The sequence below is a fragment of the Xyrauchen texanus genome, chromosome 19 (genome assembly GCF_025860055.1).
Source record: "Xyrauchen texanus isolate HMW12.3.18 chromosome 19, RBS_HiC_50CHRs, whole genome shotgun sequence".
Lineage (NCBI taxonomy): Eukaryota > Metazoa > Chordata > Actinopteri > Cypriniformes > Catostomidae > Xyrauchen > Xyrauchen texanus.
The window spans coordinates 34,073,540-34,090,083 of NC_068294.1; the positions used below are offsets into that span (position 1 = coordinate 34,073,540).

Consider the following 16,544-nt stretch of genomic DNA (forward strand, 5'->3'; position numbering starts at 1 on the left):
TTGGGTTCAAGTCAGGACGTTGACTATGCCACTCCAAAACTGCTTTGGATAATTGTCTCGCTGCATAATCCAGTAGCGCTTGAGCTTCAACTCACGGACTGATGACCGGATGTTCTCCTTCAGAATTTTCTGGTTGCGAGCAGAATTCATGTTTCCCTCAATTATTAGAAGTCGCCCTGGCCCTGAAGCAGTATAGCATCATCACACTGTACCACCACAATGCTTGACCGTAGGTATGATGATGTTGTTTTTGGAATTCTGTGTTTAATTTACGCTAGATTTAATTCCATGGATTCCATATTTGGCCTGTGTCTTTCTGATAGTGGAATCATGAAAAGTGACATTTATTGATTCGAGAGAGGCCTGCTGTTCCTTGGATGTTGTCCTTGGCTTTTTTGACTTCCTGGATGAGTTGTCGCTGTGCTCTTTGTGGAATCTTGGAAGGTCGGCCACTTCTGGGAAGGTTCACTACTGTGCCACGTAATCTCCATTTGAAGATAATGGCTCTCACTGAGGTTCTTTTGACTCCCAGAGCCTTTGAAATAGCTTTGTAACTCTTCTCAGACTGATTTCAATCACCTTTTTCCTCATCATTTCTGTCATTTCTTTCGACCTTAGCATAGTGTGCTACTGGTTAAATCTTTTAGCCAACGTCATGCTGCTGAAAAAGTTCTATTTAGGTGTTGATTTGATTAAGCAGGGCAAGCAGTAATCAGGCCTGCGTGTGTCTAATCCAGCTGAACTTTATTATGAATGCAGTTAGATTTGCGCATTTAGTAACTAAGGGGGCAGATACTTTTTCACACAGTATTCTATTGGTATTCACACAGTATTCTATACAGTTGGTATTCTATAACTTTTTTGCTTAAATAAAATTAAAATATAAAAAACTGTATTTTGTGTTTAGTCCTGCCTTTGGTTTATATTAGATCTAGTTCTAATTTTTTAAACAATTTAGTGTGAAATATACACAAAAACAGAAGAAATCAAGATGGGGCAAATACTTTTTCACAACACTGATGCACAGGACCCATTTCTGTCAGATAGCCCACAACTTTAGAGCTCCTTTACATGTTGCATAATAATCACCTGGTTGTCCTGACTGATACATTATTATGCAGTGGCATGCCAACCTCATTTGGTTTTTGGTCAGTATTATTCCATTTTTGCAAATTTTGGCCTTTTTAAATGGGAATCCCTGAGACAGGCGTTGTTGGGAAGGTTAAACAAATCATTTTGTTTGGTCTATTTGTCAGCACATTTATAGCCTAGCTGGAATGGGAAGGTATCTATAAACAAGTTCATCTTGTTTTTCTCTTGAACTCGTCTTATCAAGCCACGTCAAAACAGTGTGATTGCATGTTAGTTGAAAAAGAATAAATCTAACCTAAGTACTAAACATTGATGCATAACTTGTTCCATACTGATTGCAACAGACATAAGTGATATCTCAAATAATGTGGCTTGCTTTGGAGAGATAAAATGGACATCTCGTGGGGTGGGCTATTTTGACTTGGGCCAGTAAGCAGCCACCCGAAAACCCTAGCAATGCCCAAGCAAACCGCAACATAATAGCACCGTGGCGGTTAGTTTTGCATGGGCTATCACCACTCAAATTTTCTTCAAACAATGTAAAAAAAAAATAAAATAGTTTTGACATTTGACAACTTGGTTGATTCTCACTAAAGCTGTCAAGAAAATGCCATGGTCTTATTTTACTCAGTTAAAAAAGAAACAATTAATAAATTATATTTTGCATGTATGAAATGAAGAATTTTTACATTGATTAGAGTTCCAATCGCAACTGATCCCTATGCCCTACTCACTCTGAAGGACTATGCTCTTGATGTGGGCACTTCAATGGGAGCATGGAATTACTGTAGTAATGTACTATTAGTTAACAGTCTTGTGGGAGGGCACTAGAGCTGGGATGACGTCGACGCAAAAAATACGTATATGCGCGTCGATTCGTCGGACCAAAACAAAGATGGCGGCGCCGGCGAATAGTAGCAACACGAGTGGCTCCTCAGACTATCAGAAGTGCAAGGCGGCATGCACTCGTTCCTCTAAAGTATGGGAATTCTTTAATTTAAAAGGAAACAATTCCGTGATATGTCGTCTTTGCAAAATGGAGATGGGCTTCCATTCTAGCACCACGGCAATGCACCAGCATCTGAAGAGGCGCCACCCGGTTGCAGCTGCAGATGACAGAGCACCGTAAGTTTTTTTCAACTCCCCACTTTGCACTCGATGTTGGAGTAGGCTATAATACGTTGATCGACACCTAAAGTTTTCAAACTATAGCTATTTATAATGTGCTTATAGCTATGAATGTCGTGAAAAATACATAGAGGACACTGACAACGCGCTGACAGACAGGACCAAGCAGGTAACATTTAATAAAGTCTCAACTTTCAAATTTGGTCATTCAAAGAAAATTAAACCATAAATAGGCATACTATTTTGTGGCTCTTTAATGTGTCGTGACAGATTGCTCGTGAACCGATCATCTTTTCCTTGGTTAATTTATAGCATCAAATAGGCTAAACATGAATGTAGCCTACATCAGAAGGACTGTTGTTTTAACCACGGAAAGATGTCAGTACAGTAGCCTACAATCCATTATTAAAATTCAAATCCACCGACGTTAATCTTCTCTCTCCTGACTACTTTGTCGGACAAAAATGGCGTATTATGATTGATTGATCAGATCGCCAGTCAATCAAACTCCCGGCAAAATGTTTTTTTTTTTACATTTTATACACCCCCACCCCCGATGAAACCGGTATTACCGGTGTTGTCACAAGTCGATTAATGGAATCGAAATTGAATCGGATTAAAAAAATGAATCGTTAGATTAATCGATGCATCGGAAAAATAAATCGCTAGATTAATCGTTTAAAAAATAATCGTTTATCCCAGCCCTAGAGGGCACTTCAGGAAAAAAAATATTTTCTTACTTTCGTTTGGAGCAACCCTTTGAGTGGCTTCCCTTCCCCACAGTGGCCTTTGCACGAAAATGCAGTTTGGAAAATGCCATTACACTCATTGGGTACTTAATTAGGAGCACCTGTACACCTACTCAATCATGTGATTATCTTTTCAGGCAATCGTGTGACAGAAGTGCAATGCATAAAACCAGGCAGATACATGTCAGGTGCTTCAGTTAATGTTCACATCAACAATCAGAATGGGGAAAATGTGATCTCCGTGATTTCGACGTGGCATGCTTGTTGGTGCCAGGCTTTCACGCACAACAATCTCTAGTGTTTACTCTGAATGGTGCCAAAAACAAAAAACATCCAGTGAGCAGCAGTCCTGCGGTCTGAAACACCTTGTTAATAAGAGAGGTCAACAGAGAAAGACAAAACTGTTTTTTGTAGTGAGCAGAATGGCATCTCAGAAAAGACAACACGTTGAACCTTGAGACAGATGGGCTACAACAGCACGAGACCACATCGGGCACTTTACTATGAACATAGTGTTCCTAATAAAGTGCTCAGTGAGTGCAATTTCATGACAATTAAGCACATTTTTAAACCCCATGTCTCATTACCGCAATGTGAAAAAAAGATGTTCATCATGATGATATTATTACCGTAACATTTAAAAAAAAAAAAAAAAAAAAATTATATTATTTTAATTATATTATATATACCTGTATTTACGTATCATAGTAGTCCTCTTTTGGTACAAACCTTTTATTTTCACAAATTTCGCTAAAAAAAATTATTTGGTGTTACAGGAATGAGAATTCTTGTTGGAAACGAACAGTTAAAGTAGAACGTCCATGATACATTGCAATAATGAGAATGTGAAGTGTTCTGACAATAATGTCAGAATGCCAAAAAATTTATATATCTTGATGGTCCTTAAGTAGGCTTAATTTGTTTTATGCAGTATATAATTAAATATGACCAGGGCATCTTCCTGACAGGTTTTGTAAGAATCACCCAGTTAATCAACAAAGACTGGCATTAAAAATGCGTTATACACACACTGACAGGGCTCCAGACTAAAAAATTACTTGGGAGTCATTGGCTCCTAAACTGAAACATTAAGGAGCCAAATGGCTGTTTTTGTCGCCAAATCACAGAATTGCTCGATTTAGATAGGAAGACAGCTGATAACCGGAGGTTTAATAAACAGTGTACATAATTTAAAAAAATATTTTTTATTTAATACTGCTCTTCAAAATCTACATTACAGATTATAGTATGCATATAGTAGTTTGTTGTCTTCTTGAGCATCAATGAATGTTTGCACCTTGTGTAATAGTTCTGTATGAGTCCCTCAATTTTCCTTAATGTCAAAAGATTGATCTCATATATATATATATATATATATATATATTATATTATATTACACAGTACTGTGCAAAAGTCTTAAGCACATAAGATGTTTCACAAAAGCATTTATCTTAAGATGGTTATTTATATTTTCAGCTTTAGTGTGTCAATAGGAAATATAAATATTAGACTCCAAACATTGCTTTTGCAAATAGAAAAGATTAGACAAGGAGACCTGCAACAGATGTCATGGCCCCCACAAAGCCCCCACTGAACATTGTGGCAGTCTGAGGGGGCTTTCACACTAGCACTTTTGGTGCGCACCCCGGTTCGAATGACGTCAGAGTTCGGTTCGTTTGGATGATGTGAATGCTGTCTTCCGAACTCGGGTGCGCACCCGCGAACCATACTCGGGTCCGCTTAAAAAGGTGGTCTGGAGTGCGGTTCATGTGAACTCCAGTACGGTTCGCTGCTGATATGAACGCAATCGAACCAAACCGCGGAAGTGAACCACTATTGATGATGTATAATGTGGTCGTCAGTCTCACACGCGTCACTTTCAAAATGAGCGGAAAGAGTTTACTTTTGTGCGTGTGTGTGTGTATACACTTACCTTGACGAAAAGCGGGATTGACGCACACGCACTGCAAGCAGAGAGATGATTTCTGCTTGCCTTCACAAAAATTGTCTTCGGCGGACAGCCCGCTGTCTTTTGAACGATTTCAGTATTTTTGCAGCAGACAGACGCAAGTGTGTTTCTGTATATTAATGTTGAAAACAAAACCAAAGGTTAAAAAAAAGAAGAACAAATGTGAACCGAGCAAGTCTATTCATTGAATTTTGACGCCTTTTCATTTCGCTGTTATCAAGCAACACGATTACGCGCCAGCTGCAGCTTGATGACGCAAGCGTACCGCGGTTCGGATACAAATATATAATGTGAACACAGTCCATCGGGGGCAGGGGGGAGCAATCGAACTCGGGTTCGGAACAGGCAATCGAACCAAGTGTGAAAGCCCCCTGAGATTACATAAAGAGACAGTTGAGACAGCCTAAATAGATAGAAGAACTGTGGTGAATTCCAAGAAGCTTGGAACATCCTATCTGCCAACAACCAAGATAAACTGTGTCCAGGTGTACCCAAAGGTGGTCACACTGAATATTGATTTGAGCTTTTTTTATGTTTACTGGACTTTGTATGACATTAAGTGATAAATTAAAACTATTTATTTCATTATTTTTGAAGACATCCTCTCTATGCAACGTGTGTGTGTGTGTGTGTGTGTGTGTGTGTGTGTGTGTATGTGTATATATAGTATATATATATATATATATATATATATATATATATTAGTTTTACAACAAGATCAAGACCTTATTCACTCTAGCACCATCTGCCATCTTTGATTTTTAATGGGAATGACAATAAGGCTGCGAGGGATAGACTTACCATCTCTTCAATGGGATGTGCTGCAGTTTAAAGTGTCTTTGGATCATTCCGCAGACAAAACATTGATACAGTATCTGTCTTAAGAACATTCTGTATACAAAGAACTTTGTTGTTGTGGAAAATCAGATGTGATCTAGGAGCTTTATTGAGCTTTACATCATTCGTACCATTGAAGAGACTGTAAGTCTATCACTGAATCTGATTCAAATTGTTAACCTGAGCTCCTGAGTTCAAACCCTCAGTTCTTTTTAGGTGATTCAAGAAAAAGATCTGGTTCAAATAAATTATTTGTTCACGACTCTCTTGCGCTAGGTTTGTTTTGTGCGCTGCACTGAGCTCGTCAGAAACAGAACGGCGAAAAGCGCTGTGAGACACACTGGTGCTCTAAAGATGTATTCGATAACTCACAAGATATCTGATGAACCCATATATGAACGCACACGACCCGACTGTTGCCAATGGCGACTAGATTTTAAATTATAGTCGCAAATAATTTTGGTCACATTTGCGACTGTTTTAGTCAGTCTGGAGCCCTGCACTGTAGCATATATTATTGATTATCTCCATGTCATTATATACACTAGTCTTTTAGGTCACACACAAAGATAGATGTAGGCTTTATGAACTTGTTTTCTTAAGCAGTTAATCTGGGCTCTTGCTCTTTCTCGAGGTCCCTTCAGTTCATTCTCAACAGCTGATTAGCTAAATTTGCAGGTTCTCTTGTTTTCATCCTAATAATAAGAGCTGCTTTCTGTGTTGCTAAGGACTGCCACACTGCTAGACTGGCATTTTGCTTCATGCCTTGAACATTAAGTGGTTTAGTGTAACCATTTGGAAATTTCCATCTGCCACAGAGCTGAGTAGGAGACTCCTAATCAATAATGTGAATGTCAAAGACAAGCTCAAGTTGTTCTTTTAAGTGTTGAGATTCATCAGTTTTGTGGCCAGCTGGTTGTTTATGAATAATTTAGGCCTGTCCTTTTGCTTTATTTATTCACTTTTGAATCAGAGATCTTTGATCAGGCTTCTTTGAAGTCACATGTCCCCTCTCAACCCATTTCTACACAACTTGGGAAAATCTCCTAGTATATCCTAGTATGTTATGTCCTGTGATGTGCCTCATGCACTTTCTTGCATAAAAAGTGCCTTGGGGGTTTTGTTTTGTTTGTTTTGTCCTGTTCTTGTTTCAGTTTCCATGATTTCTGTTCTTGCATTCAATCTAGGGATGGACCAATCCGATACCTGGATTGGTATCGGCTCCGATACTAAAGCTTTTCGACGGATCGGGTATCGGTCCGAGGAGTCCAATCCAAATCCTATACTGTGTGTTAGTCATGTTCATTACTGTCAAGCTCCAAAAATTACATAAAAGAACCATAAAAACACCATTTAAAGCAGTTTGTATGACTCGTGCGTTTTATTCAAAGCCACTTGATGACGTGCTCTGTGAATCACAAAAGGCTGTGTTTAATAAGGAAAATATATAGAATGCGCAGTGCCAGCGCATTAGTGAATGGTGCTGCTCTGTTGACATAAACTCACGCACGGGGTGGTGATGCTCTCGCAGCTATTTTAGCCTTCACAGCGGTGCGCAATATTTGAGCGCTACTCAAGAACAGCATCTCCGATGTAGATGCTCAATAGTTCGGTTCACTTATAATATGCATTTAGAATGGCACCAGAGGTGCATTTTACCAGAAAGAAGTGAATTAAACTACCGTGAACTTACCTACAAACAGACACATACAGGACTTCCTGGAGAGTTTAGAATGTCAAAATAAAAGTGTGAGGGTTTAAAAAGTGCATGATTTAAATATATTACTGTTGTATTTAAAACTAAAATTAAAAGTAAATAATTATATTAATAACAATTTATTATTATTAATGTCAACATTAATACTTGTTTACAATTTATAACAATATTTAAGTTGAATGGGTTCCAAAAAATAACCGTGTGAATGAAAATTGGACTGATGTCTTAAATTGAACAAAAAAGAGATCCTTTCCTTTAAAGTCCAGATACAAGTTGAAACATAAAAAGGAAATCGGAAGAGGAAAAAGTGGTATCCGTGCATCCCTAATTCAATCTATTGTATATCAGAGGTTTCAAAACTGTTACTAATCTGGCTCATCCATTCTTTTGAGACCTGTCCAACACCTTTTTTGCTTTGTGTGCCCTATAACAAACACAACGCAACACCGTATTTGTGTATACAGATATTGATGTAGTAAATGCAAGGAAGATCACAATTGTGCAAATAATTGAAAGAAAGAGGACAAGTTGCAACTGGGTATGCACTTATTGCAATGACATCACTGCTAGTCATATTTTGAATGGCAGAGCCTACATTCATTTTAAGTCACAGGGAGCTTTTCAAACTTGATTCTTAAATTTTTAAAAGTATTAAGTTTTAAAAAAAAAATAACTAAAAATAAAACACACTTAGAACTGCTGCCTTGCAAGCACTGCTTAAATAAGAATCAAAGGGGTTATACTAATTCCATAGTGAAATATCAGATTTTGGATTATTGCTGTCAACACAAACCCCTAATGGCCTATTATCAGATACAACTTACAATAATTAGTCACATACTTTGCCTCAATTACAGATATTTGTCTGACCTTGACTTCCTCCTGATTGTGTATCTTTTTAAAGGGCTTTTTAAACACCTCCCTATAGTTATTAGCTAATTAATCATTTACATTTGAAATTTGGCCTGCATTATTTTTCTGGGCTGATAAGCTCCTTTTTAGGACTACAGAACACTCTTGTCCCCTGGAATGTTCTGGAATATTTGAAGCAGCTCTTTGTGTATCTAGGCATACCATTCTCTCTGACTTAGCTTGTTGACTGCATCTATAAATTCACCATTTGACACCAAGTGCATTGTAACCAGAGTGAAACAACTAAGCTTTTCAAACAGGATGTCACCAAGGTGATGCTGAGATATTTAACTGCAGAACATTCCAGCATACAGCCTACCCTTTATTCTCTAGAGCATACTGTGCTCTTTGCTAACAGTGGAAGCAGTTATGAAATTGTCATGGTGCTCTTTTGTAATCTGTAAATAAAAAAAAATAAAATGAAAAAAGACATCTCAGTCAGGGCTTGGCATACATCGAATACCCACAATATAATCGTTATGATTTTGCTGACGATGTAAAATTTCAACAGTATTGTGAATATCATGATTATTTGAATGAGCCTTTTATTTGGCCATTAAGTGTCATAGAGTGCATCAGTAGGCTAATTTCACAATCACTCAGGGCTGTATAAGTAATCAAAATAACATAAAAATGGAGATATGATCATATGTGATGATTCAACTGCCAAAGGCTGCGATTTAAAGACTGATAAACATGGTCCGTGTGTGCTTACAAATGAACTGCGATGCACTGATCTGTGTTCACGAGCGGGGGTGGCAGGGATAATGGGTTTGTGTTTTTAGCGCAGTTCCCCTGCATTGTGAAGGTTCAAGCATTTGCACATTTCAAGTCAAGTCATTTTTAATTGTATAGCGCCTGTATTGCTTGTTTCAAAGCAGCTTTAAAGAAGATCAGGTATTAACAGAAGATAAAACGGTAATGTCTATGAGTCCTCATTGTGTGAATTGTGCTAACCTGAGCTACTGAGTTCAAATGAGCTCTTTTAGGGTGATTCATTCTAAAGACCCATTTAAAAAGAGTCATTTGTTCACAAATCAGACATCATGGCTAGCACACTGCTGTGTTTTGCAGTGTTTTTTGCTTTATATATGACAATGGCAATGAAAAGCATTGCGAGACACACTGGCGCTCTAAAGATGTATTCAGTAACTCACAAGATGATATCTGACAAACCCGCATATGAAGGCACATATCCCGACTGTCACCAATGGTGACTAGATTTTAAATGATGTTGCAATCATTTGTTTTTGGTCTCATTTGCAACCATTGGGGGTGGCAATGGTCGCAGTCTGGAGCCCTGTTTTTTTTTTTTCATTCTTGAAACACTTTTATTAACATTCCTTAGTGTCACGCCTTTCTGTAACATAATTGGGAACCTTATATGGATTCAAATTCTATTTAATATGAAATGCTTTGCGTGTGATGCCATATGCTGCACACTGAGCAGATTGGTATGTTTATGTTCCAAGTCAACAGATTGAAATGTTGAGATTGAAACGTCATCATATATGTTATTCTGTCCGCAGATGTCCAGTTACTGGATAAGTGGTTTGTAAATTTGCCCCTACTAATTATAGTTAAGAGTTGTTGTTATTATTGTCGCTTTGAATGCATTGCATTTGCTGAGGCTGCTGTTTTTTGTGTGTTTTCCTGCAGCTTAACCACTACTGTCCTGAATAGGATTTGCGGTCTGTCAATGAGGAACTACAGGCTCATCTTCTGCCATAACCTGAAGCAGCCATAGATGACCATTTCGTTTACTACTAGTGAGTGTAGCAGGAAATAAAGTTAACTTCTTGGTGTTTGAAGTACAAGGTGAGTCCTGCAGTGACAACCCAAAACATCACACAAAATGTCTTACTACTTTATGCTGTATGAAATGAAATTCAAATAAGATTTGTGAGACCAGATGGAAGTTGTCATCAAAGCATCAGCTATCTTTACAGTTCAATTGATGATCATGTGGATTTTTAAGCATGCTGCGCACTAATCAGATCAAGTCGCCGATTTTTCCTTTACAACATTAACAGCTTGTGCACTGCAGCTGATGACTATAACAGTATTGTTGTTGTTTGTGACGGGGAGTTTGTTTTTATTGGAATTTACATGTTGAATGGCTGATGGCTGTCCTGGTCTTTTTAACATGACAATCGCTTCACTTATGTAAGCTCTGTACCCGTGCATGGTAAGAACCCCCACAGCTTCCAAGATGGAAGAGGTCCCGTTCCAATTTTTGGCTTGTTTTGGGTGTTTTTTCCAGAGTTTGTCGTTTGAGCTCCTGTCCCACCCATGAGAGCGTGTTTCTGTAGGGAGGTGTCGAGTCGGTCAGCTGACGTGAACTTGTTTTTGCTGTCTCTTTGTGCAGACGGACTGAAGCAGCCAGGCTGTGGAGGCGATGAGGAAGAGCCTCTCTATTTCCCTCAACGACTCCCTCAGCACGGCCAGAGTGTTCGGGATCCCCCTGGAGGAGGTGCAGCACAGCGGGCAGCCAGGACATGAGGTCCCCTTGCTGGTCAGGAGCATTGTGGAGTACATTGAAGAGCACGGTGAGTGACTTCTGCTGGAGAAATTGATTCCCTGATGATATGATTCATTCTTTTAAGTTTTAGGGGCCAAGCACTGAAGGTGTGTAGCCCCTATTGTATCCGTTAATATTACTATTATTACTCTGCTTCTTCTTCCTCCCAATGGGAGTCTATGGTAGCCCATAGAACCGTTCTTAGGAAAATTATGAAATTTGGCACACTGATAGAGGTGGTCATGAATAGTCCCCATTGCAAATTTGGGATCTCTAGGACAAACTCCATAGCGCCACCACCAGTCCAAAAATTTAATTTTGGACTGTTTGACCTAGAAATAATATAAATTTTTGTCTGATTACTCTCATCTTGATAATTAAAATGAACCCCCATACATTATAATTCCACCTATTACAGTAGATGCCATCTTGGATAATGATGTTTACGGTTTAAAAGATTAATTTCCTTCCAACTTTGTCTGATTTGTCCAAACAATAGCTCAAAATTATCTCCAGACCGAGCTGCACAAAAATTTAAACATTTTTATTTTTTTAAGAATTTTGAGTAAAGAATTTTGATTTTCTCCTTTGTTTAAAAGTTACGGCAGTGCAAAGTTAACCAAGTCGATGTAATTCTGAATGTGAGGCTGTATTTCGGAAACAGTTTGGCCTATCAAAACAAAACTTAGTATGTTTAATCAGGACCACGATCTGAGGGTACATGCAAAGTTAGGAGACAGCGCCACCTATGGTTCAAAAGATGTAAAGAAGTGCTATTTTTGCCCGTAACTTATGAACCGTATGTCCTAATCATGGGGTTGGTGTCTGGATTCCTTAGGTTGTGGGGATTTCAACGATACCAATTTTTCTCAAGTCAGCCATAATATCCCTCAGACACATTTAATTTTATTAAAAAGTTATAAATCTTTTAAAAGCATGGTCAGATTTAAAAGACATTTTTTTATGCATCATAAACATCATGTCCTGAGGATACCGGAGGAAATGTTACATTTTAATGACCTCAAAACCCAATAAAAGTAAAAATATTTAAGCTTGTGACAAGGTTGTGCAATTATGCTTGATCAAAAAATAACATTTTAATAAAGATTGGGTGGGAAATTAGTAAACTTATCTTTACAACTGTCATTTAATTTGTTTACCATCTATTTTACCTTTCTCAGTGTAAACTCGTGGCAAGGTTGTGCAATTGTAGATGATAAAAATAGCATTTTATCAAGGAATGGGTTGGGAAAAGTAAACTTATCTTTACAGCTATTACAAAAGCGTTTATATTCTTTATTTTATATTTCTCAACCAACTAGAGATTGCAGATTAAAGCCTTTTCATCTGATAATGCTATCTTACTGTACGGGCGAGACCTCCCATAACTTTACAAAAGTATGTGAATTAAAAGCTGAAAAGCGGAACATTTATCATTCTGAGGCTTTTGTAATGACAATGTATTATTATAGTGAGTCGCTCACCTAATAATTAACTGCCACATATAGATTCATAAATGCTAAGCACTTGATTATTTATTCTTTTAATTCTTTTCAGTTAGTGGTATTGGCAATTGCTGAACTTCTTACTAGCACACCAAGCAGCCAGTTACAATATTTGTATTCCCCTGCCTACCCTTTAAAAAGATGCCATGACTGCAGCCCAATGTCTAAACTCCAGCAAGAGCAGGATGTTGAAAACAGCTCTGCCAAAAAATTAAGTCCTTGAAAGGGGTTTAGCTGCCATTGACATCTCCAAACACCAGCTCTTCCTCTGTGAGTTCTGCTCACTGGCACGTCTCCTTTGCTGTTTAATATGGAAAGATGTTTTTGTACTGAGGCTAATTTAGACATAACAGTGAGCGATATGGCGGCTTCCCCTCCTGCATTGGAGAGGTCTTATGCAAAACACACTGAACACCAGGGACGGGAACTGAGACAGACCAACTAGTGCTGATTTGCCAACATTTGCTGATCTGCTCATGCAAAAATATGCAGTTCATACCATCAGTAGGAAGCGTGTTTGTTTTTCAAGTATTTTAATCAAGATTTTTAATGGGAAGTCAGCTGTGAATTATTATTATTATTATTATTATTATTATTATTATTATTATTATTATAAAAAAAAAATTCAAAATGTTGTTTTCAATAGTTCAAAGACAGTAGACTGAGTGAGTGTAGCCGATGTTATCATACTAACAGATCTGACTAAAGAGATTAAGAGTTTAGCTTGCAACTCCTCTGCTTAGTCAGCTGCTCTGCACCATCATTGGGTACTAGATTCGATTCTGTTCTCTGAAATGTTTCTAGGCCACACATTGTTAGTGAGGTTTGTTTATGTGTTCTGTAGGAGGGCTGAACCTGGAGGGTCTGTTTTTTGTGAACGGCAACGCAGAACGCGTGGAATGGCTCAGGCAGCGCTACGACAGTGGTGTGGAAGTGGATCTGGAGAAGGAGGCCGACCTGGCCTCTGCCGTCAGCCTGCTACGCCTCTTCCTGCAGGAGCTCCCAGAGCCAATCATCCCTGCAGGCTTACAGGCACAAATACTGCAGCTCTATCAGGGTGATTTAAGTTTTCACGCAGCTCTTATCTGGCAGTCAATTATCCTAGCAGTTCACCTCATCTCATATAGCCTAAAACCTAGTACACTACATGACTCAAGCTCGTGTCCTTTGATATTTTGAATTGGTGATGAGAAGTCTCAGATTTATTTTTTTTTCCCTTTCCAAATAAGTGCAAATACAGGCATGAGCAATTCATTCATGTTTGTTGACATTATGGCAAATAAACTGTGGGAGAGTTTGTGAATGAATTTCATTATTGTAATTTTAAGATGCGTTATGGGCAATCTGTTTGAAATGGGAGGATGCTAAAGACAGCTGAAACGGTGTCCAAATTGTTTTGAGATTTGTTCACTTCAATCACATTCAGACATTGGGCTCATAGTGCTACAGTAGTGGATCACCCCTAAAAAAATAGTTTAAACTTTGCCGGTTACATACAGATTTTATGGGAAATACCCATATGAGCAGAACATTTTCAAAAGCAAATGCATGAACATGCACAACAACTTCATGAAATTCTTCATCAACATACAGTGACATACAGTTGAAGTCAGAAGTTTTTTTTTTTTTAACCACTCCACAGATTTAATATTAGCAAATGATAGTTTTGGCAAGTCGTTTAGGACATCTACTTAGTGCATGACACAAGTAATATTTCCAACAATTGTTTACAGACTGATTGTTTCACTTTTAATTGACTATATCACCATTCCAGTGGGTCAGAAGTTTACATACACTAAGTTAACTGTGCCTTTAAGCATCCTGGAAAATTCCAGAAAATTATGTCAACCCTTTAGACAATTAGACAATCAGATTCTGATCAGAGGTGTACTGAATTGGAGGTATACCTGTGGATGTATTTTAAGGCCTAACTTCAAACATTGTTTGGTGTGAAAAGTGCAAATCAATCCCAGAACAACAGCAAAGGACATTGTGAAGAGGAAACCGGTAGACAAAGTATCTATATCTACAGTGAAACTTGTACTATAGTGACATAACGTGAAGGCTGCTCAGCAAGGAAGAAGCCACTGCTCCAAAATCGCCATAAAAAAGCCAGACTACAGCAAGTGCACATGAGGACAAAGAACTTACCGTAATTTCCGGACTATAAGCCGCAACTTTTTTCCCACGCTTTGAACGTCGCGGCTTAAACAACGATGTGGCTAATATATGGATTTTTCCCGCTTTCAAATTTTATAAAAAAAAAAAAAAAACATTCTGTGACATGCTCAGTTTTTTGTCGGCATGAAGCTTTCATTAGACCAATGAAATTGCCGAACGGGTTAAGGTCAAACAACTTTTTTGTTTACTGTCTAGATTAAATCGAGCGCGCTCAAACTTCCCATCATTCTGATTACGGTAGTCATTTTGTCACCCACAAGACACGGAGAAATGCATATGATGCAGCTTTCAAGTTGAAAGCGATTGATTTGGCTGTTGGAAAAGGAAATAGAGCAGCTGCGGAGACGTGGAACAGCGGAGGAATTGACTCAGTGCAAAGACAACAAGGTGAGCTATTCAACCTGACACGAGGAGATGACTTAGTGGTTTCATGTGCACAAGGGAGGAAGTAGTGACCATGACTTTCTTGCTAGGCTACTGTTTACTGCTAATTTTTATTTTTTTACAAGCCATGCGGGCGTGGTCAGCCGTCGGAGAAAGCGTAAGGCTTTACACCTGGCTAATGTCAGTGTGGGAGAGCGGCATAAAAAGGCAGCAGAGAGAGTGTGAGTGAGTGAGAGAGAGAGTGAGTGACAGACAGACACACGTCAGTCTAGTGTTGGCGCATAGAAGACCAAGAATTGAGAAACTTTATAAAATTGATTGTAAACATTGCTGTGGCCATTAAAAGCCTTACCTGGAACGTCAATTGCCCTGCTTCACGTGTCCTTCTTGGGAAAGTGTGACAGTTTTCAGCACTTGATGTAAGCGCCCTTACTGCTTTTCTCTCCCGGACGGGCACTTAACCACGCCCCCGCTGCCACACCGTGTTTCGTTAAATCTTATTTATGTTTGTTACAAGCCGTGTTTAGTTAAAGCCTGTGTAAAGTTCATTTGTTTCAATGTACCGGTTGGCACCTGCGGCTTATAGAAAGGTGCGGCTTATTTATGTTCAAAATAATATTTTTTTTAAAATTCAGTGGGTGCGGCTTATATTCAGGTGCGCTCAATAGTCCGGAAATTATGGTACTTTTTGGAGAAATGTCCTCTGGTCTGATGAAACAAAAATCGAACTGTTTGGCCATAATTACATCATTATTTTAGAGGGAAATTATTTTTAAATATTTTGCAAGCCAAAGAACACCATCCCAACTGTGTAGTATGGGGTGGCAGCATTATGTTGTGGGGGTGCTTTGCTGCTGGAGGGATTGGTGCACTTCACAAAATGGATGGAATCATGAGGAAGGAAAATGATGTTGATATATTGAAGCAACATCTCAAGATATCAGCCAGAAAGTTAAAGCTTGGTTGCAAATGGGTCTTCCAAATGGACAATGACCCCAAGCATAAATCCAAAGTTGTGGCAAAATGGCTTAAGGACTACTAAGTCAAGTTATCGGAGTGGCCATCTCAAAGCCCTGACCTCAATCTGATATCAACCTGAAGACCCATTTGCGACGAGCTTTAACTTTCTGGCTGATGTCTTGAGATGTTGCTTCAATATATCCACATAATTTTCTTATATTTATAATAATAAATCATTTTAGACCAGTTCTGTCAGGAGGAATGGACACAAATTCCAGCAGCTTATTGTGAGAACCTTGTAAAAGGCTACCCAAAACATTTTGACTCAAGTACAAACAATTTAAAGGCAAAGCTAACAAATACTAACAAAGTGTATGTAAACTGCTGACCCACTGTGAATGTGATGATAGAAATAAAAGCTGAAATAAATAATTCTCTCTACTATTATACTGACATTTCACATTCTTAAAATAAAGTAGTGATCCTAACTGACCTAAGACCCAATATTTTCTACGATTAAATGTGAGGAATTGTGAAAAACTGAGTTTAAATGTATTTGGCTAAGGTGTATGTAAAGTTCTAACTTAAA

The 16,544-nt window shown here is 38.4% G+C and overlaps 2 protein-coding genes across 6 annotated transcripts in view; one reads left to right on the forward strand and one right to left on the reverse strand.

The window, feature by feature from the left end:
• The window catches only part of LOC127660143 (stanniocalcin-2-like), a 264,689-nt gene that overhangs the window by 128,414 nt on the left and 119,731 nt on the right, over positions 1-16,544 (reverse strand). The window lies entirely within an intron of this gene.
• LOC127660140 (protein FAM13B-like) overlaps positions 1-16,544 on the forward strand; it is a 58,908-nt gene that overhangs the window by 2,581 nt on the left and 39,783 nt on the right. For all 5 annotated transcript variants that reach the window (XM_052150231.1, XM_052150234.1, XM_052150235.1 and 2 more), the window contains exons 2-4: positions 10,064-10,222; positions 10,773-10,953; positions 13,275-13,487. In XM_052150231.1, coding sequence (XP_052006191.1) covers positions 10,803-10,953; positions 13,275-13,487 — 364 coding nt within the window. In that variant the 5' untranslated portion in view covers positions 10,064-10,222; positions 10,773-10,802. The remainder of the gene's footprint in view (positions 1-10,063; positions 10,223-10,772; positions 10,954-13,274; positions 13,488-16,544) is intronic.